This window comes from Staurois parvus, unplaced genomic scaffold (assembly GCF_062004578.1).
Source record: "Staurois parvus isolate SC_StPar_1 unplaced genomic scaffold, SC_StPar_1.0 ptg000320l, whole genome shotgun sequence".
Lineage (NCBI taxonomy): Eukaryota > Metazoa > Chordata > Amphibia > Anura > Ranidae > Staurois > Staurois parvus.
Window position 1 is genome coordinate 1,390,517 of NW_028318116.1, and position 18,567 is coordinate 1,409,083.

General features: G+C 43.0%; 1 protein-coding gene across 1 annotated transcript; it reads left to right on the forward strand.

The window, feature by feature from the left end:
• Positions 1-18,374, forward strand: CCDC86 (coiled-coil domain containing 86). The gene is made up of 5 exons (XM_089683687.1): positions 1-203; positions 378-771; positions 6,582-6,711; positions 12,400-12,474; positions 17,645-18,374. Exons 1-5 carry the CDS (start codon positions 95-97, stop codon positions 17,801-17,803), a joined length of 867 nt encoding a protein of 288 aa, XP_089539813.1. The 5' UTR covers positions 1-94; the 3' UTR covers positions 17,804-18,374.
• The last annotated feature ends 193 nt before the right edge of the window (positions 18,375-18,567 follow it).

Here is an 18,567-nt window from a genome sequence, read left to right on the forward strand (position 1 = left end):
GCCCCTGGAGGCGCATGTCAACTAACCACGTGTAGCTGCTGTAGTCTACGGCGAGCGCAGAGGGACCAAAGTCAGCGGAAAAGTGTTGAATGCCATGGAAGGGACGTGTAAAGTCAGAGCTACTCCTCTGAGGAGAAGTAAGAGGAGAGGAACTCAGGAGGATGGAGACAAAGGAGAAGAACAGAGCCGGGCTGAGGTGGAGGGCAAGAGGGTGGGAGGAGAGGAAGCGTCTCGGGAGAGGATAGAAGGGAAGGAAGGGTCTCAGGAGAGAATAGAAGGGAAGGAAGGCTCTCAGGAGGGGGTGGAAGGGTCTCAGGAGGGGGTAGAAGGGAAGGAGGGGAAGGAAGGGTCTCAGGAGGGGGTAGAAGGGGAGGAAGGGTCTCAAGAGGAGGTAAAAGGGGAGGAAGGGTCTCAGGAGGGGATTGAAGGGAAGGACAAGGTGGAGAAGATGGGAGAAGAGTCTGTGGGGGGAGTGGAGAAGGACACAGTGGAGAATGTAGAGCAGATGGAGGAAGAGGTGAATGGGAATCCTGATGGAGACAAGTTGGAGGAGACACTAGAAGTGGAGAAGATGGAAGGGAGTGATGACCAGGAGGGGGTGTCCTCTTGTCACACCATCCCCTCCGTGGGTGAGAGGAAGGCAGAGAGACCAGTCCAGGAGCAGACTGCGCAGGTCAAGGAGAAGGTCTGCCCCATGAAGAAGAGTATCGCTACCAACATCCCCCGGGGTAAACCGAAATCTGGACGTGTGTGGAAGGAGAACAAAAAGCGGTGAGCAGCAGAGTCCCACTCTGAGATAGAACGAATATTTCCCACCCCTCCTACCTATCTCTAACCCGGGGAGAGGGTCAGCAAACGGTTGCCCACAGGGAGCCACCAGCAGGATCGTGACCACGGCTCTGCCAACGCCGCTGTCATGTTAACTAGAGAGCGGGAGTGGGAGCTGCTTCAGTGATTGGTTGCTAGGAGATCCTAGCAACCAATTACCATCTTGTTATTTTGAACTTCAGCTGCTCCCACTCCTGCCTTCCACCCATCACCTTGCCGTCTCCTGATCGCCGCTCTGCTGTACACACGCTGGCAGGGGGTGATGGCAGAGGACACTACAGTGGGGGGGGGGGGGTGATGGCAGAGGACACTACAGTGACACACTATGTGTTCTCCATTTAGTCTTTTTATTGGGAGCTTGATAGTTCCCTGGGAATCTTTGCTTTCCTCCATGTTGTCCAGGTTGATCTCAGCCTCTGAAAGGTTGTCCAACCCATCCCAATATGCCCCACCCCTTCTCTCCAGATCCTTAACCAGTTTCAGGTGCAGGGGACCACAAATCCAGCAGGGCAGTAGAGTTTGAAATGGCTGGTCCCCTACCATCCTCCTGTGATGACGTCCTATTCTGGATCCTGAGAGGACCTTCCCCCAGACACCCAATAAGAAGTGTCCATGTCATACAGATATATCCATGTCATGGAAGGCCCACTGCAGGGGCATGTTATGTTCCAGCCCAGAGTTCAGCTTTAAACAACTCCAGCAGTGAGATCAGTTTAACCATTTACCTACCGAGTATGTTTATAAATGTCATTGGTAGACAAGTGGTTAACTCAAACTCGCAGCTCCTGCTTTAAAGCGGAACTCTAGTCGCCGAGAATCCAGTGATGTGCTGTCCCTGAATCTCACCGTGAGCCGCTTCCATCTTCGGGCGGCCGGCTTCTCGGTCTTGAGCTAGAGCTGCCCAATCACTTGTAAGGGGCTCCCTACCCCCTTGTCACACATGGTGGTTCTTTGGCTCTCTCATTTCACAGGGGCTACAGGAAACTGCTTCCTCAGTGAAAGCAGGAGGAACTCAGGGAACATCAGTTCCCCAATCCCTCCTGTGATGAATGACCCTGGTAGCATCGTGTATTACATCACTTCCAGGGTCACAGCTGTCATTACCATCTGGTGTGCTATTCAAACACGATCTGTGGTTGCATTGGAGAGCGGGAAAAAATTGGGGGTCTAATAGAACCCCAATGTTTCCACAAAAATTACCTATCACTTGCTATCACATGGGGGGCTGCTTGGTCTACTTGTCACAACAATAAAATAAGTGGATAAAAAAGTATAGAATAGCAATTAAAAAGTATTGTAATAAATAAAAATTGTAAAAAAAAAAAGTTTATAGGACAAGTTCACCTTTGGGAACATGTTACATGTTCCATCCATTTTTAGGGTGTAACATGTTCCCATAGCTGGAGCAGCGTCAGCCGCCCCCCCTCCCTTGTATTTCTCCGTACTGTCTGTCAGATTTGAAAACAGCATGGCCATGTGGGGCTCCGCCCACACGGTCGCATCACTCCTTTACAGAGTTCTGTGAAAGTACCTACAAGTCCTGGCAGCCTTAGCGGCTGTCGACTTGTAGTTTTCAATGGGGTACCACAGTGGGGTTTTTTTTTTTGTTTTGTTTTTTTTTTTTTCAATTCCCCAGGTATGCACAATTTTTGCGGGATTTGATCACCACTGGGTTTTCTATTATATAAAAGAAAAAAGACTGAACATTTTGGAAAAAAAGTATATTTTCTACTGTCTGTTAAAACCTATCTAATAAAATCTGATTTCTTCATAAATTTAGGACAAAATGTATTCTGCTACATTTCTTCCCAGTAAGTGTATATTAATTGGTTCGTGCGAACGTTTCAGCGTCTACAGACTATGGTGTATATAATGGAATTTTCGCAGCTATAGATGCTGTACTAGTAATGGCAGTGATCAGCAACTTAGAATGTAACTGTAATAGTGTGGTGAGCAATCTGGTGCTAACAGACCCTCGCTGGTAGGGACAGTAACTGACTCTATTAGTCTAATACTAATAGTGACACCAATAGAGTGATCAGATGTAATACTATACACTGTCACTGCAATAATGGCACTGGCTGGGAAGGGGTTAACATCAAGGGATTAACTGTTTTCCTAACAAATGTAATGTGTGCTGATTTTATTCGCAGTTCCGGCTGCTTTTTCTCCCTGAACTCAGATTTGATTTCAGGGAGAAGAAACAGATCGCTGTCTGTGTACAGGGTCCTGTGTGTTTGTAAACACAGAACTCTGTGCTATGAGTGGCCACAGCTGATCAACAGGTATACATCCAAAATCATTGGCTGAAACCTGCTGACAAAGTTTTGTGTCCAATCATAGCACAGGTTAGCAGGGGGCACGTGTACGTGTCCAAAAACCCGTAAACAGGCAGCAATATAGGGATATGTTGCCTAGATTGTAGCTGCCATCTGCCTGCAGTAGGTGTACTGTAGGTGGGCAGCAAGTGGTTAAAGTAATCCCATTCCTGGAATTCATCTTTAAATCTGCAGCTTTCAATAAAATACTCAGTTATCCTCTTATGAAGGTCGCTTTTCAGGCACTTCCTGTTAGACTAGGCAGAATGATGTCACCTTCTTTCTGTTGTTGTCACCCTGGTGGGAGCTACAAGCAGAAGTACTGACACACACTGCACAGGCATCTTCCACCATTGTCACTATAAGGAAGCCAATCCAGATTAATGATTTGCAGTGGATGTTGGGGCGAGCTCTTTTAGACAGGAGTTGTAGGAGATCTGCAGGACTTTGTGCAGAGGATGGAACATCTTGCTAGTACCGGGTTGGACCCCCTTTTGCCCTCAGAACTACCTCAATTCCTGGTGGCGTAGATTCAACAAGGTGTTGAAAACCTGCCTCAGAGATTTGGTTCCATAATTATATGATAGCATCACGCAGTTGCTGCAGATTTGTCGGCTGCACATCCATGAACTGTTGATACAAGGCAGAATGGATCCATGCTTTCATGTTGTTTACACCAAATTCTGACCCTACCATCTGAATGTTGGAGCTGAAATTGAGATTCATCAGACCAAGCAACATTTTTCCAATCTTCCGTTGTCCAATTTTGGTTAGCCTGTGCAAATTGTAGCCTCCGTTTCCTGTCTTTAGCTGACAGGAGTGGCACCCAGTCTGCTGCTGTAGCCCATCTGCTTCAAGGTTTGACTTGTGCGTTCAGAGATGGTATTCTGCATACCTTGGTTGTAAGGAGTGTGTATTTGAGCCACTTTTGCCTTTATCATCTTGAACCAGTCTGTCCATTCTCCTCTGACATCAACAAGGCATTTTCGTCCACATAATTGCTGCTCACTGGATATTTTCTCTTTTTCGGACCATTTTCTGTGAACCCTAGAGATGGTTGTGCTTGAAAATCCCAGTAAATCACCAGTTTGTGAAATACTCAGACCAGCCCGTCTGGCACTAACCATTCTGCCATGTTCAGAGTCACTTAAATCCCCTTTCTTTTTCATTCTGATGCTCAGTTTGAACTTCAGCAAGTCGTCTTCACCACATCTAGATGCCTAAATGCATTGAGTTGCTGCTATGTGATTGGCCGATTAGCAATTTGTGTTACCAAGCAATTGAACAGGTGTACCTAACAAAGTGGCCGGTGAGTGTAAATCTGTAAGGTAAATCAAGTGGATCTTCTTAAAGTGGAGTTCCACCTGAAGAAGAAAAAAAAAAAAGTCAGCAGCTACAAAAACTGTAGCTGCTGACTTTTAAAATACAGCTACATACCTGTCCCTCGGTCCAGCAGTGTCCTCACCATGGCTGAGTTCACCGGCCATGTTTTCTCTGTGTTTCTGGCATCTTCAGTGAGGGCACCCGGCTGTGACAGCTTGCAGCTTCACAGCCGGGTGCCCACTGCACATGCGGGAGAAGCACTGCGCATTGTGAATGGCCCGTAGTCTTCTGGGACCTGTCACGTGTCCCAGAAGACTGCAGGGAGGGAGGACAACTTCTGCTTCCGATCGCCTAGGTCAGGTGTCTGCAACCTTTAAGACATAAAGAGCCACTTGGACCCGTTTCCGAAGGGAAAAAAAGACTGGGAGCCGCAAAACCATTGCAACATTTAAAACAAATCCGACACTGCATATATTGCAAAAAGCGCTCTGGTCATGAAGGGGGTTTAAGGGCCCAGTAAGCAAAGGGTTAATCAGGGCCACAGTGTATCATCATAATCACAATCATAGCCTTAGGTCAGTGGTGGGCAACCTTTTTTTTCAACTGAGCCAAATCTCGCCAAAACCACAATTGAAATTTATTTTGAGAGACACATTTTTAAAACTGAAAATACATCCCCCATATAGTAATTCATCCCCCATATAGTAATTCATCCCCCATATAGTAATTCATCCCCCATATAGTAATTCATCCCCCATATAGTAATTCATCCCCTATAGTAATTCATCCCCCACATAGTAATTCATTCCCCATATTGTGTCAATTCACTTACCTTTGCTCCGCGCGTTCCTCTCGCCGTGTTCCAGCGCTGTTCCGGTCTTCAGGGCGGATTGTGAGAGGAGAGGAGTTCGTCTCGCTGCCCCGCCTACATCCTGACAGTCAATGTTTGCCACGCTCCGCGGGCCGGATTAAAAGGTCCGCCGGGCCGTAGTTTGCCCATTGCTGGGCTAGCTGCAGAGTCCTGACTTTTGGGGCGGCCGCCCGAGAGGAGGGAGGGGAGCGGACGCCCGGCACACAGAAGAGCCGCATTAAAATGTGTAAAGAGCCGCGGCTTGCCGACCACTGAGCTACGGCAACCCTATTGCCTGTCACCTGGTGGGCAGTGTGCTCCGGAGCCGCAGCAAAGGTGAAAAAGAGCCGCATGCGGCTCTGGAGCCGCGGGTTGCCGACACCCGGCCTAGGTGATCACAGCGGAAGTGGGAGCTGGTACCTGTCAAATTCGGGTACCCGCTCCCCAAAGGTGCCATCCTTGATGGGGAGCGGGGGAGAAAGGCTTAAAGCAGAACTTCCCCTTTTGGGTAGAGCTCTGCTTTAGGATAATTTCAGTATTGTCATGGGTTGCTTTTTTCCCATTGAATTTAGCCCCATTGTATGGCATAGGTAAGGATGTAGCTAATTAACTACTTTTAAAACGGTTTGAAACGTTTTTATTTATTTATTTTACTTTGGGATACAACACCAAACACATTAGTTATGTGCGTATCTCATAACCTGCAAGTAGCTGCTTCTTGTTAAAATCTTCCCTTCAGTGCCTCCATCAAAGCTGCTGAATACGGCCCTGATTATAGCAATGATCACTGCTAGTCTTAAAAGTTGTGCCACTCGCTCAGCGCTTTTTCTCTCCACCATTCACAAAACTCGTATTACTTTTCTGCCACAATGCATTGCATTATGTGAATAGAGGAGTTGTATGTGAATGACAGGACCTCCACCACCCATTCACAAAACACATTGCATTGTGGGAGAATTGTAATACAAGTTTTGTGAATGGTGGAGAGGATGCGTGTGCAGCACAACTGCTGCGGTTGTTAACCCTCGCTGTGGCAGAATGTAGCCAATCAGGGCAATATCTGGTAACTATGATGGAAGCACTGAAGGGAAGACTTTAGAAGAAGCAGCAGCCTAAGGTAACAGGATACACAAAATTACCAAACGTATGTGTTGGTACTCTATACTCCAACACTCTTCCAAAAAAATACTAAACCTCAGATTTATCCTGAAGCAATTCCATTATTTCTGTTTGTTTAAAAGCATTTCTTTGTTTTTACCTAGGTTCTCTGACATGGTAAAAGACCGTCCACTCCGCACATCCTGGGAGATGAAAATGAAAGGGCGTCAGGAAAAAAAATTGGTCAAAGGTTTAGCTCAACAGATAAAAGATGAAAAACAACGAGAAAAAGAAGTGAGTCGGTCCCCTCTGATAAATACATTTTCCAGGAAAACTGGTTTAGGGGCTAATGTATGAAAGGCTTGCTCAAAACTTTCTATGAAAATACTGGAGTATTGGGGTGGTGGGAATTAGAGGCCGTCATCATCCCTCAGAGTGATACAGAAAAGCAAAAACCAAAATGTTTCCCTTTGGAAGTGGGACTTTAAAGGGCAGCACTAATCATTGAGCCAAATTACCAAAAACAAAGTTTTTAAAATCACAAATGATTTATTGATACATAATTCATTAAAAAATCAATTCTACTGACAGATCAGCGGTCATAATTGCATAAAATTACATATATGGGTATTGCATTATAGTCAATCTGATAGTCATACATCCAACCTGTTTCGAGATTAAGACTTCTCTTCTTCAGGGATGCAACAAATGACTATGAATGCACATTTACATCTTCATACTGGATTAAGTATTAATGTTCAAAAACAGCATACTAACCCGTAGATTCAAGCTTGTTTGATATGACCACATACAGTCAGGTCCATAAATATTGGGACATCTACACAATTCTAACATTTTTGGCTCTATACACCACCACAATGGATTTGAAATGAAACAAACAAGATGTGCTTTAACCGCAGACTGTCAGCTTTAATTTAAGGGTATTTACATCCAAATCAGGTGAACGGTGTAGGAATTACAACAGTTTGCATATGTGCGTCCCACTTGTTAAGGGACCAAAAGTAATGGGACAGAATAATAATCATAAATCAAACTTTTGACTTTTTAATACTTGGTTGCAAATCCTTTGCAGTCAATGACAGCCTGAAGTGTGGAACGCATAGACATCACCAGACGCTGGGTTTCATCCCTGGTGATACTCTGCCAGGCCTCTACTGCAACTGTCTTCAGTTCCTGCTTGTTCTTGGGGCATTTTCCCTTCAGTTTTGTCTTCAGCAAGTGAAATGCATGCTCAATCGGATTCAGGTCAGGTGATTGACTTGGCCATTGCAGAACATTCCACTTCTTTCCCTTAAAAAACTCTTTGGTTGCTTTTGCAGTCTGCTTTGGGTCATTGTCCACCTGCACTGTGAAGCAGCGTCCAATGAGTTGTGAAGCATTTGGCTGAATATGAGCAGATAATATTCCCGAAACACTTCACAATTCATCCGGCTGCTTTTGTCAGCAGTCACATCATCAATAAATACAAGAGAAGCAGTTCCATTGGCAGCCATACATGCCCACGCCATGACACTACCACCACCATGCTTCACTGATGGTGGTATGCTTAGGATCATGAGAAGTTCCTTTCCTTCTCCATACTCTTCTCTTCCCATCACTCTAGTACAAGTTGATGTCGGTCTCATCTGTCCATAGGATGTTGTTCCAGAACTGTGAAGGCTTTTTTAGATGTCGTTTGGCAAACTCTAATCTGGCCTTCCTGTTTTTGAGGCTCACCAATGGTTTCCATCTTGTGGTGAACCCTCTGTATTCACTCTGGTGAAGTCTTCTCTTGATTGGTGACTTTGACACACATATACCTACCTCCTGGAGAGTGTTCTTGATCTGGCCAACTGTTGTGAAGGGTGTTTTCTTCACCAGGGAAAGAATTCTTTGGTCATCCACCACAGTTGTTTTCCGTGGTCTTCCGGGTCTTTTGGTGTTGCTGAGCTCACCGGTGCGTTCCTTCTTTTTAAGAATGTTCCAAACAGTTGTTTTGGCCACGCCTAATGTTTTTGCTATCTCTCTGATGGGTTTGTTTTGTTTTTTCAGCCTAATGATGGCTTGCTTCACTGATAGTGACAGCTCTTTGGATCTTATCTTGAGAGTTGACAGCAACAGATTCCATATGCAAATAGCACACTTGAAATGAACTCTGGACCTTTTATCTGCTCATTGTAATTTGGGATAATGAGGGAATAACAGACACCTGGCCATGGAACAGCTGAGAAGCCAATTGTCCCATTACTTTTGGTCCCTTAACAAGTGGGAGGCACATATCCAAACTGTTGTAATTCCTACACCGTTCACCTGATTTGGATGTAAATACCCTCAAAATAAAGCTGACAGTCTGCAATTAAAGCACATCTTGTTTGTTTCATTTCAAATCCATTGTGGTGGTGTATAGAGCCAAAAATGTTAGAATTGTGTCCATGTCCCAATATTTATGGACCTGACTGTAAGTGAGATAACAGCTTTCAGCACCTTTGCATTATTTTTGATTTTATAACACTTATGTGGTCATATCAAACAAGTTTGAATCTATGGGTTAGTATGCTGTTTTTGAACATTGCTTAATTTCAGTGTACTTAATCCGGTATGAAGATGTTAATGTGTGTTGTTCTTACGTTATAGAATATATTCATAGTCACTTGTTGCATCCCTAAAGAAAAGTTTTAATCTCAAAATGCGTCTGATGTATGACTATCCAACTGACTATATGCAGTCCCGTATATGCAATTATGACCGCTGATCTGTTAGTAGAACTGCTTGTTTGTTTAAGGAATTATGTATCCCTAAATAATTTGTGATTTTTAACCACTTCCTGCCTGGCCAATAAGAAAATGACAGCCGGGTGGGACTCTCGTATATCCGGGAGATACCCAGATCGCACCTTGTGTGTGCCCGCAGGGCCACGCTGTTGCGAGATCTGTCACCGGCTGTGTACCTCGGACACAGCCGAAGACGGATCTGTGTACCGGCCCCGTTGCCAGTTCCGTGTGACTAATCACAGCAGGTCACATGACCGTTGTCAACAATGGATGGCTTCCTTTCATGCCATCCATGTATACAAGTGTGTCTAGCTGTGAATGGTCACAGTGATCACATGCACAGGCTGGGCCAATGATAGCCCATCTGTGTCATGTGATTAGCCATGGCCAATCACAGCTAATCACAACAAAAATACCTGAACAAATCAATTTCATTCAGTTAAATGCTTGCTTATAGCAAAAAAATTCTTTGCTATAAGCAATCAAATTTGTGTAGGAAAAAAAAAAAATACTGATTACTTCCCCAAAGTAGTACAATGTTAATATATCTATATTTCTTTTTCGTACTGTCACCAGTCAGTCTTCCTGATTACCGCCACACCAGTTATATAACGACACTGTACTGCACTAGTGACAGTATGTATGAAAAAATTGTGAAAATTAATTTTTGAATTTCTTCATTTTCTAAAAAATTTTGACAAAAAAATGACAACTTCAAAAAACTCTCCATGCCTCTTATGAAATGCGTTTAGACTGTCTACTTTGCATAAAGGGGTCATTTGGGAGATATCTGTACTGTTCTGGCATTTTTGGGCCATAAGAAATTAGATTGTCTGTCAGTACTTCAGGATTGATCAATTTTCAGATATATCCCATAGTTTGTGAACTCTATAACTTTCCTACAGACTAAATAATAAATACTGATTTGGGTTATTTTCACCAAAGAAATGTAGCAGAATACATCTTGACCTAAATTTATAAAGAACAATTATTTATTTGCAAACTTTTATAGCAGAAACAAAGAAAAACTTGGGTTTTTTTTAAAATTGTTGGTCTTTGTTAATTTAGCAAAAAATAAAACCCCAGTGGTGATTAAATACCACCAAAAGAAAGTTCTAGTTGTGTGAACAAAATGATAAAAATTTAGTTTGGGTATAGTGTTGCATGACCGCATAATTTTCATTCAAAGTGTGAAAGCGCTGAAACCTGAAAATTGGCCTGGGCAGGAAGGGGGTAAAAGTGCCCAGTATTGAAGTGGTTAAAAACGTTTTATTTTTGGTATTTTTGCTCATTGAATAGCTCTGTCTTCTATGAAAATACAGACTTTTTGAAAGTCCTGCCTTCTTATAGGTTGACATCACCGTTGCAGTGTGGTGAGGGGGGTGTCTGTGTTGGGAGATGGAAACGGGGTTGTATTCTGTATTAGGTTGTGTTTGCATAGGAAATTCAGGGGACTCTAGGATTAAAGGACAGCAGTTTCACGTTTTATCTTGGTATCTTGTTATCCTTCCAGAGGTATGCCATGGCAGCTTTATTTTTTCATATTCAAAAGGTTGGTCCATGAACCTTCACACTCTTTACCCGCTTTCCTTCTTCTTTCTCACTTCTGGCATTCTTGCCCTGGTGAGACACATCCTGCCATCCACAACCTCTTGGGATACTGCCACGCATATCACCGGGGGTCTGGCTGTCTCTAAATAGTATTTGTAGCCATATACACATCATTGGAGGGGGCTGCAAGAACCAGGAAGAGACAGCAGCAGAGAAATATGGTCTTTCTCCCTGTTAAACACGGCTGTGCTGTGTAATGCCTAGTACACACAATGAGAATATCGGAGATGAATGATTTTTCCTTTTTTTTTTTTTTGCAAGCTAGTCTCATGTTGAAAAGGAATAGGCTACTAAAGTTAAGAAATTTCTCGTAAGACAGAATACAACGTCCCATGGTGATGTAATGTATTGTTATGTATTCTTTCATTTCTGAGCATGCGCAGTCTTGGTCACTCTATATAATTAAAAAAAAATTTTTTTGGATGTATACTGTACTGATTAAATGGAAAGTGTCTGCTCTGTTGTCATTAGTGGTGCACCGAAATGAAAATTCAGGTGCCCATACCAAAAATTCAGAATGCATGTGGTCGAAAACCGAAACCAAAATGTCTGCATACATGAGGGTGGTGAGGCTCCATTTTTTTTTTTTCTACTTTCATGTATAATTTTTTTTTTTACTTATGATTTTATTGCTATTACATAGGGAACCAATAGTCCCCTATGTGATAGCATATGAGCGACAGGATCTCTTTGTAGGGGGAAGGGGTGGGGGCAGTGTGTGCAAGGAGGGAACAGGAGAGGAGCAGTGTATACAGAGAGGCTCCCTCACTGGCTGTCACTACATGTGGGTGCCGGTTTTTAAATGCAATTGTCGGCTTTTTTTTTTTTTTTCTTCACTATAACTCACAGAATTAGCTGTCATTTTGGAGCTAAAGGAAACTGTTTCTTTTATCTCGGAAAGAAACTAAAAGGAAACACTGTTTCTTTTAGCTGGGGGAAAGTGACAGCTCATTTTGTGAGCTATAGTGAACAAAAAAAAAAAGCAGCAATTGCATTGAAAAACTGGCACTGACCTATAGTGACAGCCAGTGAGGGAACCTCTCTGTATACACTGCTCCCTCACTGTATACACTGCTCCTCTCTTTCCTTTCTCAGTCCCGTATCGGCTACATTTTTCCTGTGGCCGAAATTTCGGTGCATCCCTAGTTATCGTACAAGAAACATTTTCGTGTTTGTCTGGATAGGCAGAAATACAGGTGTAGAAGATAACTCGTCACTGGGAAATTGCTTCATGCCTTGCTGCCTTCTGGGGATGTCCCTGGGGAGCTGGGGATGTCCTGAAGCCACTATGAAAAGCTAACTAAAGAGGGCGCACCAGCCTAGTGCAGCTAGGCTGCAGCGTTTTGAATGCACCTCCTTCATCAGACCCGCAGAGGGAGGGCTACGGATGAGTAGCTCAATTAGCTATCTTAATTCACATGTTTGTGAGTATAATTTATGTTGATTTTCAGTGAATGCTGTGGGAAAATGCACTAAGCTGGTGCACCCTCTTTTGTTCGTTCTTTGTAAACGGCTCCTATATATGTATTTCACCTATGTTTTTAGCAGTTTGCCTGGAGTTCAGTTTTTGGGTGGCTGACCACTTCTCTTGTGTGTGCAGGAAAAGAGAAAGAGGCGAGAGGAGAATTTGAGACGCCGTCTGGAAAATGAGCGCAAAGCGGAAATTGTGCAAGTGGTAAGATTTTGTTTTTTGTTTATTTTTCTTCTCTTTAAGGAAAACTGCCCTTACAGAACACTCATGTAGCTAACAATTCGGCACATACGAAAGCTGAGCAGGACTGAACAGAAAGAAATAGCTTAAATAATGTAACACTGTGTAAGTTGTAATGTCTGTCAGGAGGATGTAGAGCACAGGTGTCAAACTGCAGCCTTCCAGCTGTCAGGGAACTACAAGTCCCATCATGACTCTGCCTTTGGGAGTCATGCTTGTAATTGTCAACCTTGCAATGCCTCATGGGATTTGTAGTTCCGCAACAGCTGGAGGGTGGCAGTTTGACACCCCTGATGTAGAGGAAGAGGCGAGAACAGAACATAACATTTATGACGGTTTCAGGTAGAGGTCTGCATGTTGACTCAAGCTGACTCTGTGTACATAAATTCTGGAATGGGGAGCTGAAGTGTCTTGAGTCATGCAAAATTTTGGATATCTGATACAGTCAGTCACTCTTGGATAGTATTAACCATGCACTCAATAGATTAAATATGCTGGTTATGTTTTTTTTGTTTTTTTTTTAACCGCATTTATACCCAGAACAATTTAAAAGAATGTTCTCAAGCAGAGTTCCCCATGTTGAGAACTAGCAGCACTTATTTGTGCATGATCCTAATTCTGAGATTGCACAGTCACCTGTTACACACTAACCTCTCATCATGGTTCCTGATCATGTATGAGAGCTAATTGTGTTAACGGGTACACTCACCACCAAAATGAAAATTCCGGTACCAAAACCAAAAATTCAGGATGCCGAAACCAAAATGGACAGTTTTTTTTAAAAATCAATATTTTTTCAATCGCAATTTTTTTTTTTTTTTGAAAAATGATTAAAAAAAAATAGAATAGAGTATATACCCCAAATTTTTGGTAACATATGAAAGATGATGTTACGCAGAGTAAATAGATACCCAGCATGTCATGCTTTAAAATTGCATGCGCTTGTGGAATGACGTCAAACTACGGTACTTAAAAATCTCCATCAGTGACGCTTTAAACATTTCTACAGGTTACCAGTGTAAAGTTACAGAGGAGGTGTAGTGCTAGAATTATTGCTCTTGCTCTGACATTCGTGGTGATACCGCACATGTGAGGTTTGAACACCGTTTACATATGTGGAATGCATGTATCCCTTGTGATAGAAATAATTAGTGACAAGTCCTCTTTATTGAGAGATATGGGGTCAATGAGATCCCACATCTCTCCTCTACAATGTACAGTAAAGCATTGGATAAAAAAAAAAGCATTGATCTATTGCTTTTAAAAAAAAAAAAAAAAATGGCCTTGTTTATAAGGCGCCGGAACCGGAAGTGACTTTGCTGTGGTCCTCCAAGGGCATAGAGATGAGTGGAGGCCATCTTTCCTTCACTTACCTCTATGCCCAGTGTCGGGATCGTTCGGTGGTTTCTCAGGTAAGGCTGAGAACTACCTAGTGGGTTATTTTCAGCACCTATATCTGTGCTTTTTTCATATGGGTGTTTTTTAAATGTTGTGGCCATCTAAATTTCTGTACCTCCCCCTTTCGCTGCAAGTCTTTTTGGGGATGTCTCTACCAGCTTTACACATCTAGATAGGGACATTTTTGCCCATTCTTCTTTGCAGAATCGCTCAAGCTCTGTCAGATTGGATGGAGAGCGTCTGTGAACAGCAATTTTCAAGTCTTGCCACAGATTCTCCATTGGATTTAGGTCTGGACTGTGACTGGGCCATTTTAACACATGAATATGCTTTGATCTGAACCATTCCATTGTAGCTCTGGCTGGATGTTTCGGGTCGTTGTCCTGCTGGAAGGTGAACCTCAGTCTCAAGCCTTTTGCAGACTAACAGGTTTTCCTCTAAGATTGCCCTGTATTTGGCTCCATCCATCTTCCCATCAACTCTGACCAGCTTCCCTGTCCATGCTGAAGAAAAGCATCCCTACAACATGATGCTGCCACCATCGTGTTTCACAGTGGGAATGGTGTGTTCAGCATGATGTGCAGTGTTAGTTTTCTACCACACATAGCGTTTTGCTGTTATGCCAAAAAGTTCAATTTTGGTCTCATCTGACCAGAGCACCTTCTTCCACGTTTTCTGTGCCCCCCACATGGCTTCTCGCAAACTGCAAACAGGACTTCTTATGGCTTTCTTTCAACAATGGCTTTCTTCTTGCCACTCTTCCATAAAGGTCAGATTTGTGGAGTACAATGCTGATAGTGGTCCTGTGGACAGATTCTCTCACCCGAGCTGTGGATCTGAGGGCTTCACAGAACAGCTGTATTTATACTGAGATTAAATTACACACCGGTGGACTCTATTTACTAATTAGGTGACTTCTGAAGGCAATTGGTTCCACTAGATTTTAGTCAGGGGTATCAGAGTAAAGGGGGCTGAATACAAATGCACACCACACTTTTCAGATATTTTATTTACCATTTAAAACAATGTATCAAATTAAAGTGTTATTAATCCCAGGACCCTGCATTCACTATATCTGATCTCCCACAGTACACACAACATGGATATGCAATTATTTTAGTAAATATAAACGGTTAAATACCTTTTCTCATCAGCAGTATATAGCAGCCATGTTACTTCTATCAGTGGCCAGCTGAGCACTGGTTAATCTTGTAGGAGCAGCTTTCATTCTCCTCTGATTGTCCTATGAGGCTGTATGATCCCTGACCTGCTGTCTGGACAGTGCTGATTGGCCCTGTGTCGATCACGTGCACCCTCCAGAAAAAAAAATTGCTCTCTAGCAATACACCCCAAACAGAGCATGTGCAGACTTTCAACTGCTGCTCTGTATTATGGCAGATGGATTGGAGACAGTAAAAGAAGGGGAGGATCAAACAGCCTTTTTACACAATGCAGATTATTAGCCCTTTAAATTCCACGGTGAGTATAACAAGCATGCTTTAGTGCATACAGACTGGTTTTACTGTTGTGAGGTTAATAACTTTAATGCCTTGTAAAGACTTGAATTAATCAAAGTGTTTGAAACCCTAACAATGAACTTGTTTGCACCCTTTTATTCTGGTAAATGCATTTTGTTATATCTGTTCTCAAGGATGTTTTTCTTCATTTCCACATTTTCCAACCTTGCTAACAGTTGCTTTGTTTTGTGGCAGAAGACCGCCAATTTCAGTTTGTGGCTCTACCCTTCTGCCTGTCCAATTCTCTCATATTCACCAGATTGCTCAGGGTATTACTGTCATAGGTTACCTGGATTACTTGTTTCTGAGGGAGCAGGCCAGTTGGTGGCTGGAATTCAGTATACATTGAATGGGGCAGACTCTGGAGAGGTTTGGATGGCTCCAGAATATTCTAAAATCAGCCTTAGTCCTGACCCAGCGGTTGGAAAATTTAGGTCTGATTTTGTACACCGTGTGATCAAGAGTGACCCTTCTCCAGGAAAAATGCATTGAGAGCTCAAGCTGCTTTGGACTTTGAGAAACCTCTCTCCTTGCTTGAGGCTTCTTAGAACGACGGTAGCCTCTTTTGGCGCAGTTCATTTGCCCAGTTTCATTCCAGGCTCCTCCAACTGAATGTCTTCTCCTCTTGGGACAAGAGGACGCAGTCGCTGTACTCCCTGATGCATTTACACCCCAAGACAAGACTGTCTATGGAGAGGTGGATTTCTTCAAGCATGCTGTACAATTTTCTGATTCTCTTTACTGGAGGGTTCTGACGATGGACCCCAATCCTGGTTGGCTTGGAAGGAGTTCTGGACAATCCCTTCGTCCAGGGATCCTGGTCATTGCAGAAGATGTTGTTGCCCATCAACATCCTGGAATTGAGGGCAATTTGTCTGGCTCCGTTGCATTGGTCAGTGCAACTCAAGATCCTTCCTGTATGACTGCAGTCAGAAACTCCACAGCGTTATTGGCATATACATATCAGAGAGGCTCCAGGAGTTAGGCCACTCAGGAGGAGACTAATGTCATCCTGTCTTGGGTGAAATTTTATGTTCCTGCCCTGTCTGCCTTCCACATTCCCAGCTTGGAAAACTAGCAGGCGATTTTCTCAGTCCTCAACAATTCTGGGGGAGTGGGCTCTTCAGCCAGAGGTGTTCCAGGAACTCTGCCAAAGATGGGGAACTCTGGATGTGGACTTTCTGGCCTCCCAAGTTCAGCATGAAGCTGGACAGATTTGTATCCAGGACCAGGGACCTTTCTAGTTTGTGCGGTGTATGCTTTTGGTGACACTGTCGGATTGGCTCTTCATTTATGCCTCTCCATAGCTACAGCTTCTACCCAGTCTGGCCCAGAAGAATGTGCTACTCCAACATTGTGTCAGTGGATGAACAGTGGACCCTGCCGCATCGACCCAATCTCCTGTTCCAAGGTTTAATCTTCCATGCTCCTTTACAGTCATTGGGAGGTATCCCATTCAGTATTCTTGTGAAGGCTATGAAAGGGATTTCACAGAAAACTTCCCATCCATCTTGGAAATCTTATTTTGCCTTGTGTGAGGCTGATAGAATTCATCTTTGTAAATATACTGTGGGCTGCATTTAGATTCTGGCTGTTGGAGACCTATTTGCATACATCTTGGAATATCTGTTATCCATTGGGACTTCATATGCTGCAGGTGATCACTATATATTTAAAAGGGAAGGACACTCCCAAATAGATCGTGAGAGGATCTTCAAATTATACCCAGCCATTCACAAGTTCTGATCTCAAAGGTCCATTAATTTAGGACTGTGCCCAGTATTCACTTCATTAAACCACAGGATCCAGTTCACATGATACCGACTAGTATATTATATATCTTGCATTTGTACCTTGGGGAACATGATGGGAGCGCGTTTTACTTTATTAGGTACCTTTTGATTGTTTGTACTGTTTATACATTTTATTAATTCTCATAAAACACAAAAGAACATCTGTCAGTAGACCATCTTTATCTTCATTTTCACCACTGGGTTTAAGGGGTTCAGTTGTGAGAAATCAGAGATCCCATCCCTCTTCCTCATTTGAGTTCATGGTTTGCTACAAACTGAAGCCTACCTGGGTGGGGATAAAAACTAAACCACAATTACTATTTATGTTGCACTGTACATAGCTACATTTTTTTTTTTTAGACACAGAAAGATCTGCTTTCAATAATGTTAGTAATCCACTCTTGTTTTTTCTTTCTTACCATGCAGATACGCAACCCAGCAAAGCTGAAACGGGCCCGCAAGAAGCAGTTGCGAAATATTGAGAAGAGAGACACACTTATGATGTCCCAGGATGGAAAGAAGCTGTCACAGAAAAAGATGGCACCTTCAAAGGCTGCAGCCAAAAGTACCTCTGCTACAAGCTGAGACACTTCAATGGACTTTGGACTCTAAATCTTTTAAAGCCTTAAAACAGTCACGTGCGGATTTATCAGGATCGGATAAATCCAAGACCAGTATGCAGCAGACCTTCACTTCTGCATTGGAAAGAACGAACTCAAAGGGGAATTCTGTCTTCTGCCGTAATGTTTTTAAAACAATATTATAGATCCTAGATGGGCACGTTTTATTTTATGTTTTTCTTGCTAAGTGAAGCTGTAAGGAAATCTACAATGAATTACACACCAGGGTCTTGTTTGGTGTTTTGTCTACAGCTTTGTTCCTCTTAAGCCTGTCACTACCTCTTCTGCTGGAACCTGGATGTTCTAAAGCTGCTTACTTTTGATAAATTTTCTGGTCAGTGATATGCTGTACGTCACACCACATGGTGTGGAGTTGGGGGTGGATAGTAGATCTCCCATGATATATGTAGTACCAAGCCCAATTTAGCCGTTCACAACCAACATAAACAGGAGCTTTTACAAAGTGTTCTAACATGAATGCTGCAGGAGTTGACTGATTCTTTTAGTTGCTGGATAAATATGTGTATATTTGAAAACGTTTTTAGTGATGCTTTTTTTTTTTTTATTTATTTACCATTGCTTTTGTATTATGCCAAGAGTTAAATACAGTGAAGGAAATAAGTATTTGATCCCCTGCTGATTTTGAATGTTTGCCCACTCACAAAGAAATGATCAGTCTAATCGAATGGTAGGTGTATTGTAACACTGAGAGACAGAATAGCAACAAAG

What these genes read in the sequence shown, in the direction of transcription:
- CCDC86 (XM_089683687.1), top strand. Translation starts at nt 95, where the DNA reads ATGGAAGGGACGTGTAAAGTCAGAGCTACTCCTCTGAGGAGAAGTAAG. An exon ending in GAGCCGGGCTGAGGTGGAGG is followed by an intron (nt 204 to 377) that starts GCAAGAGGGTGG and finishes AAGGGGAGGAAG; the next exon opens with GGTCTCAAGAGGAGGTAAAA. An exon ending in AAGCGGAAATTGTGCAAGTG is followed by an intron (nt 12,475 to 17,644) that starts GTAAGATTTTGT and finishes CTTACCATGCAG; the next exon opens with ATACGCAACCCAGCAAAGCT.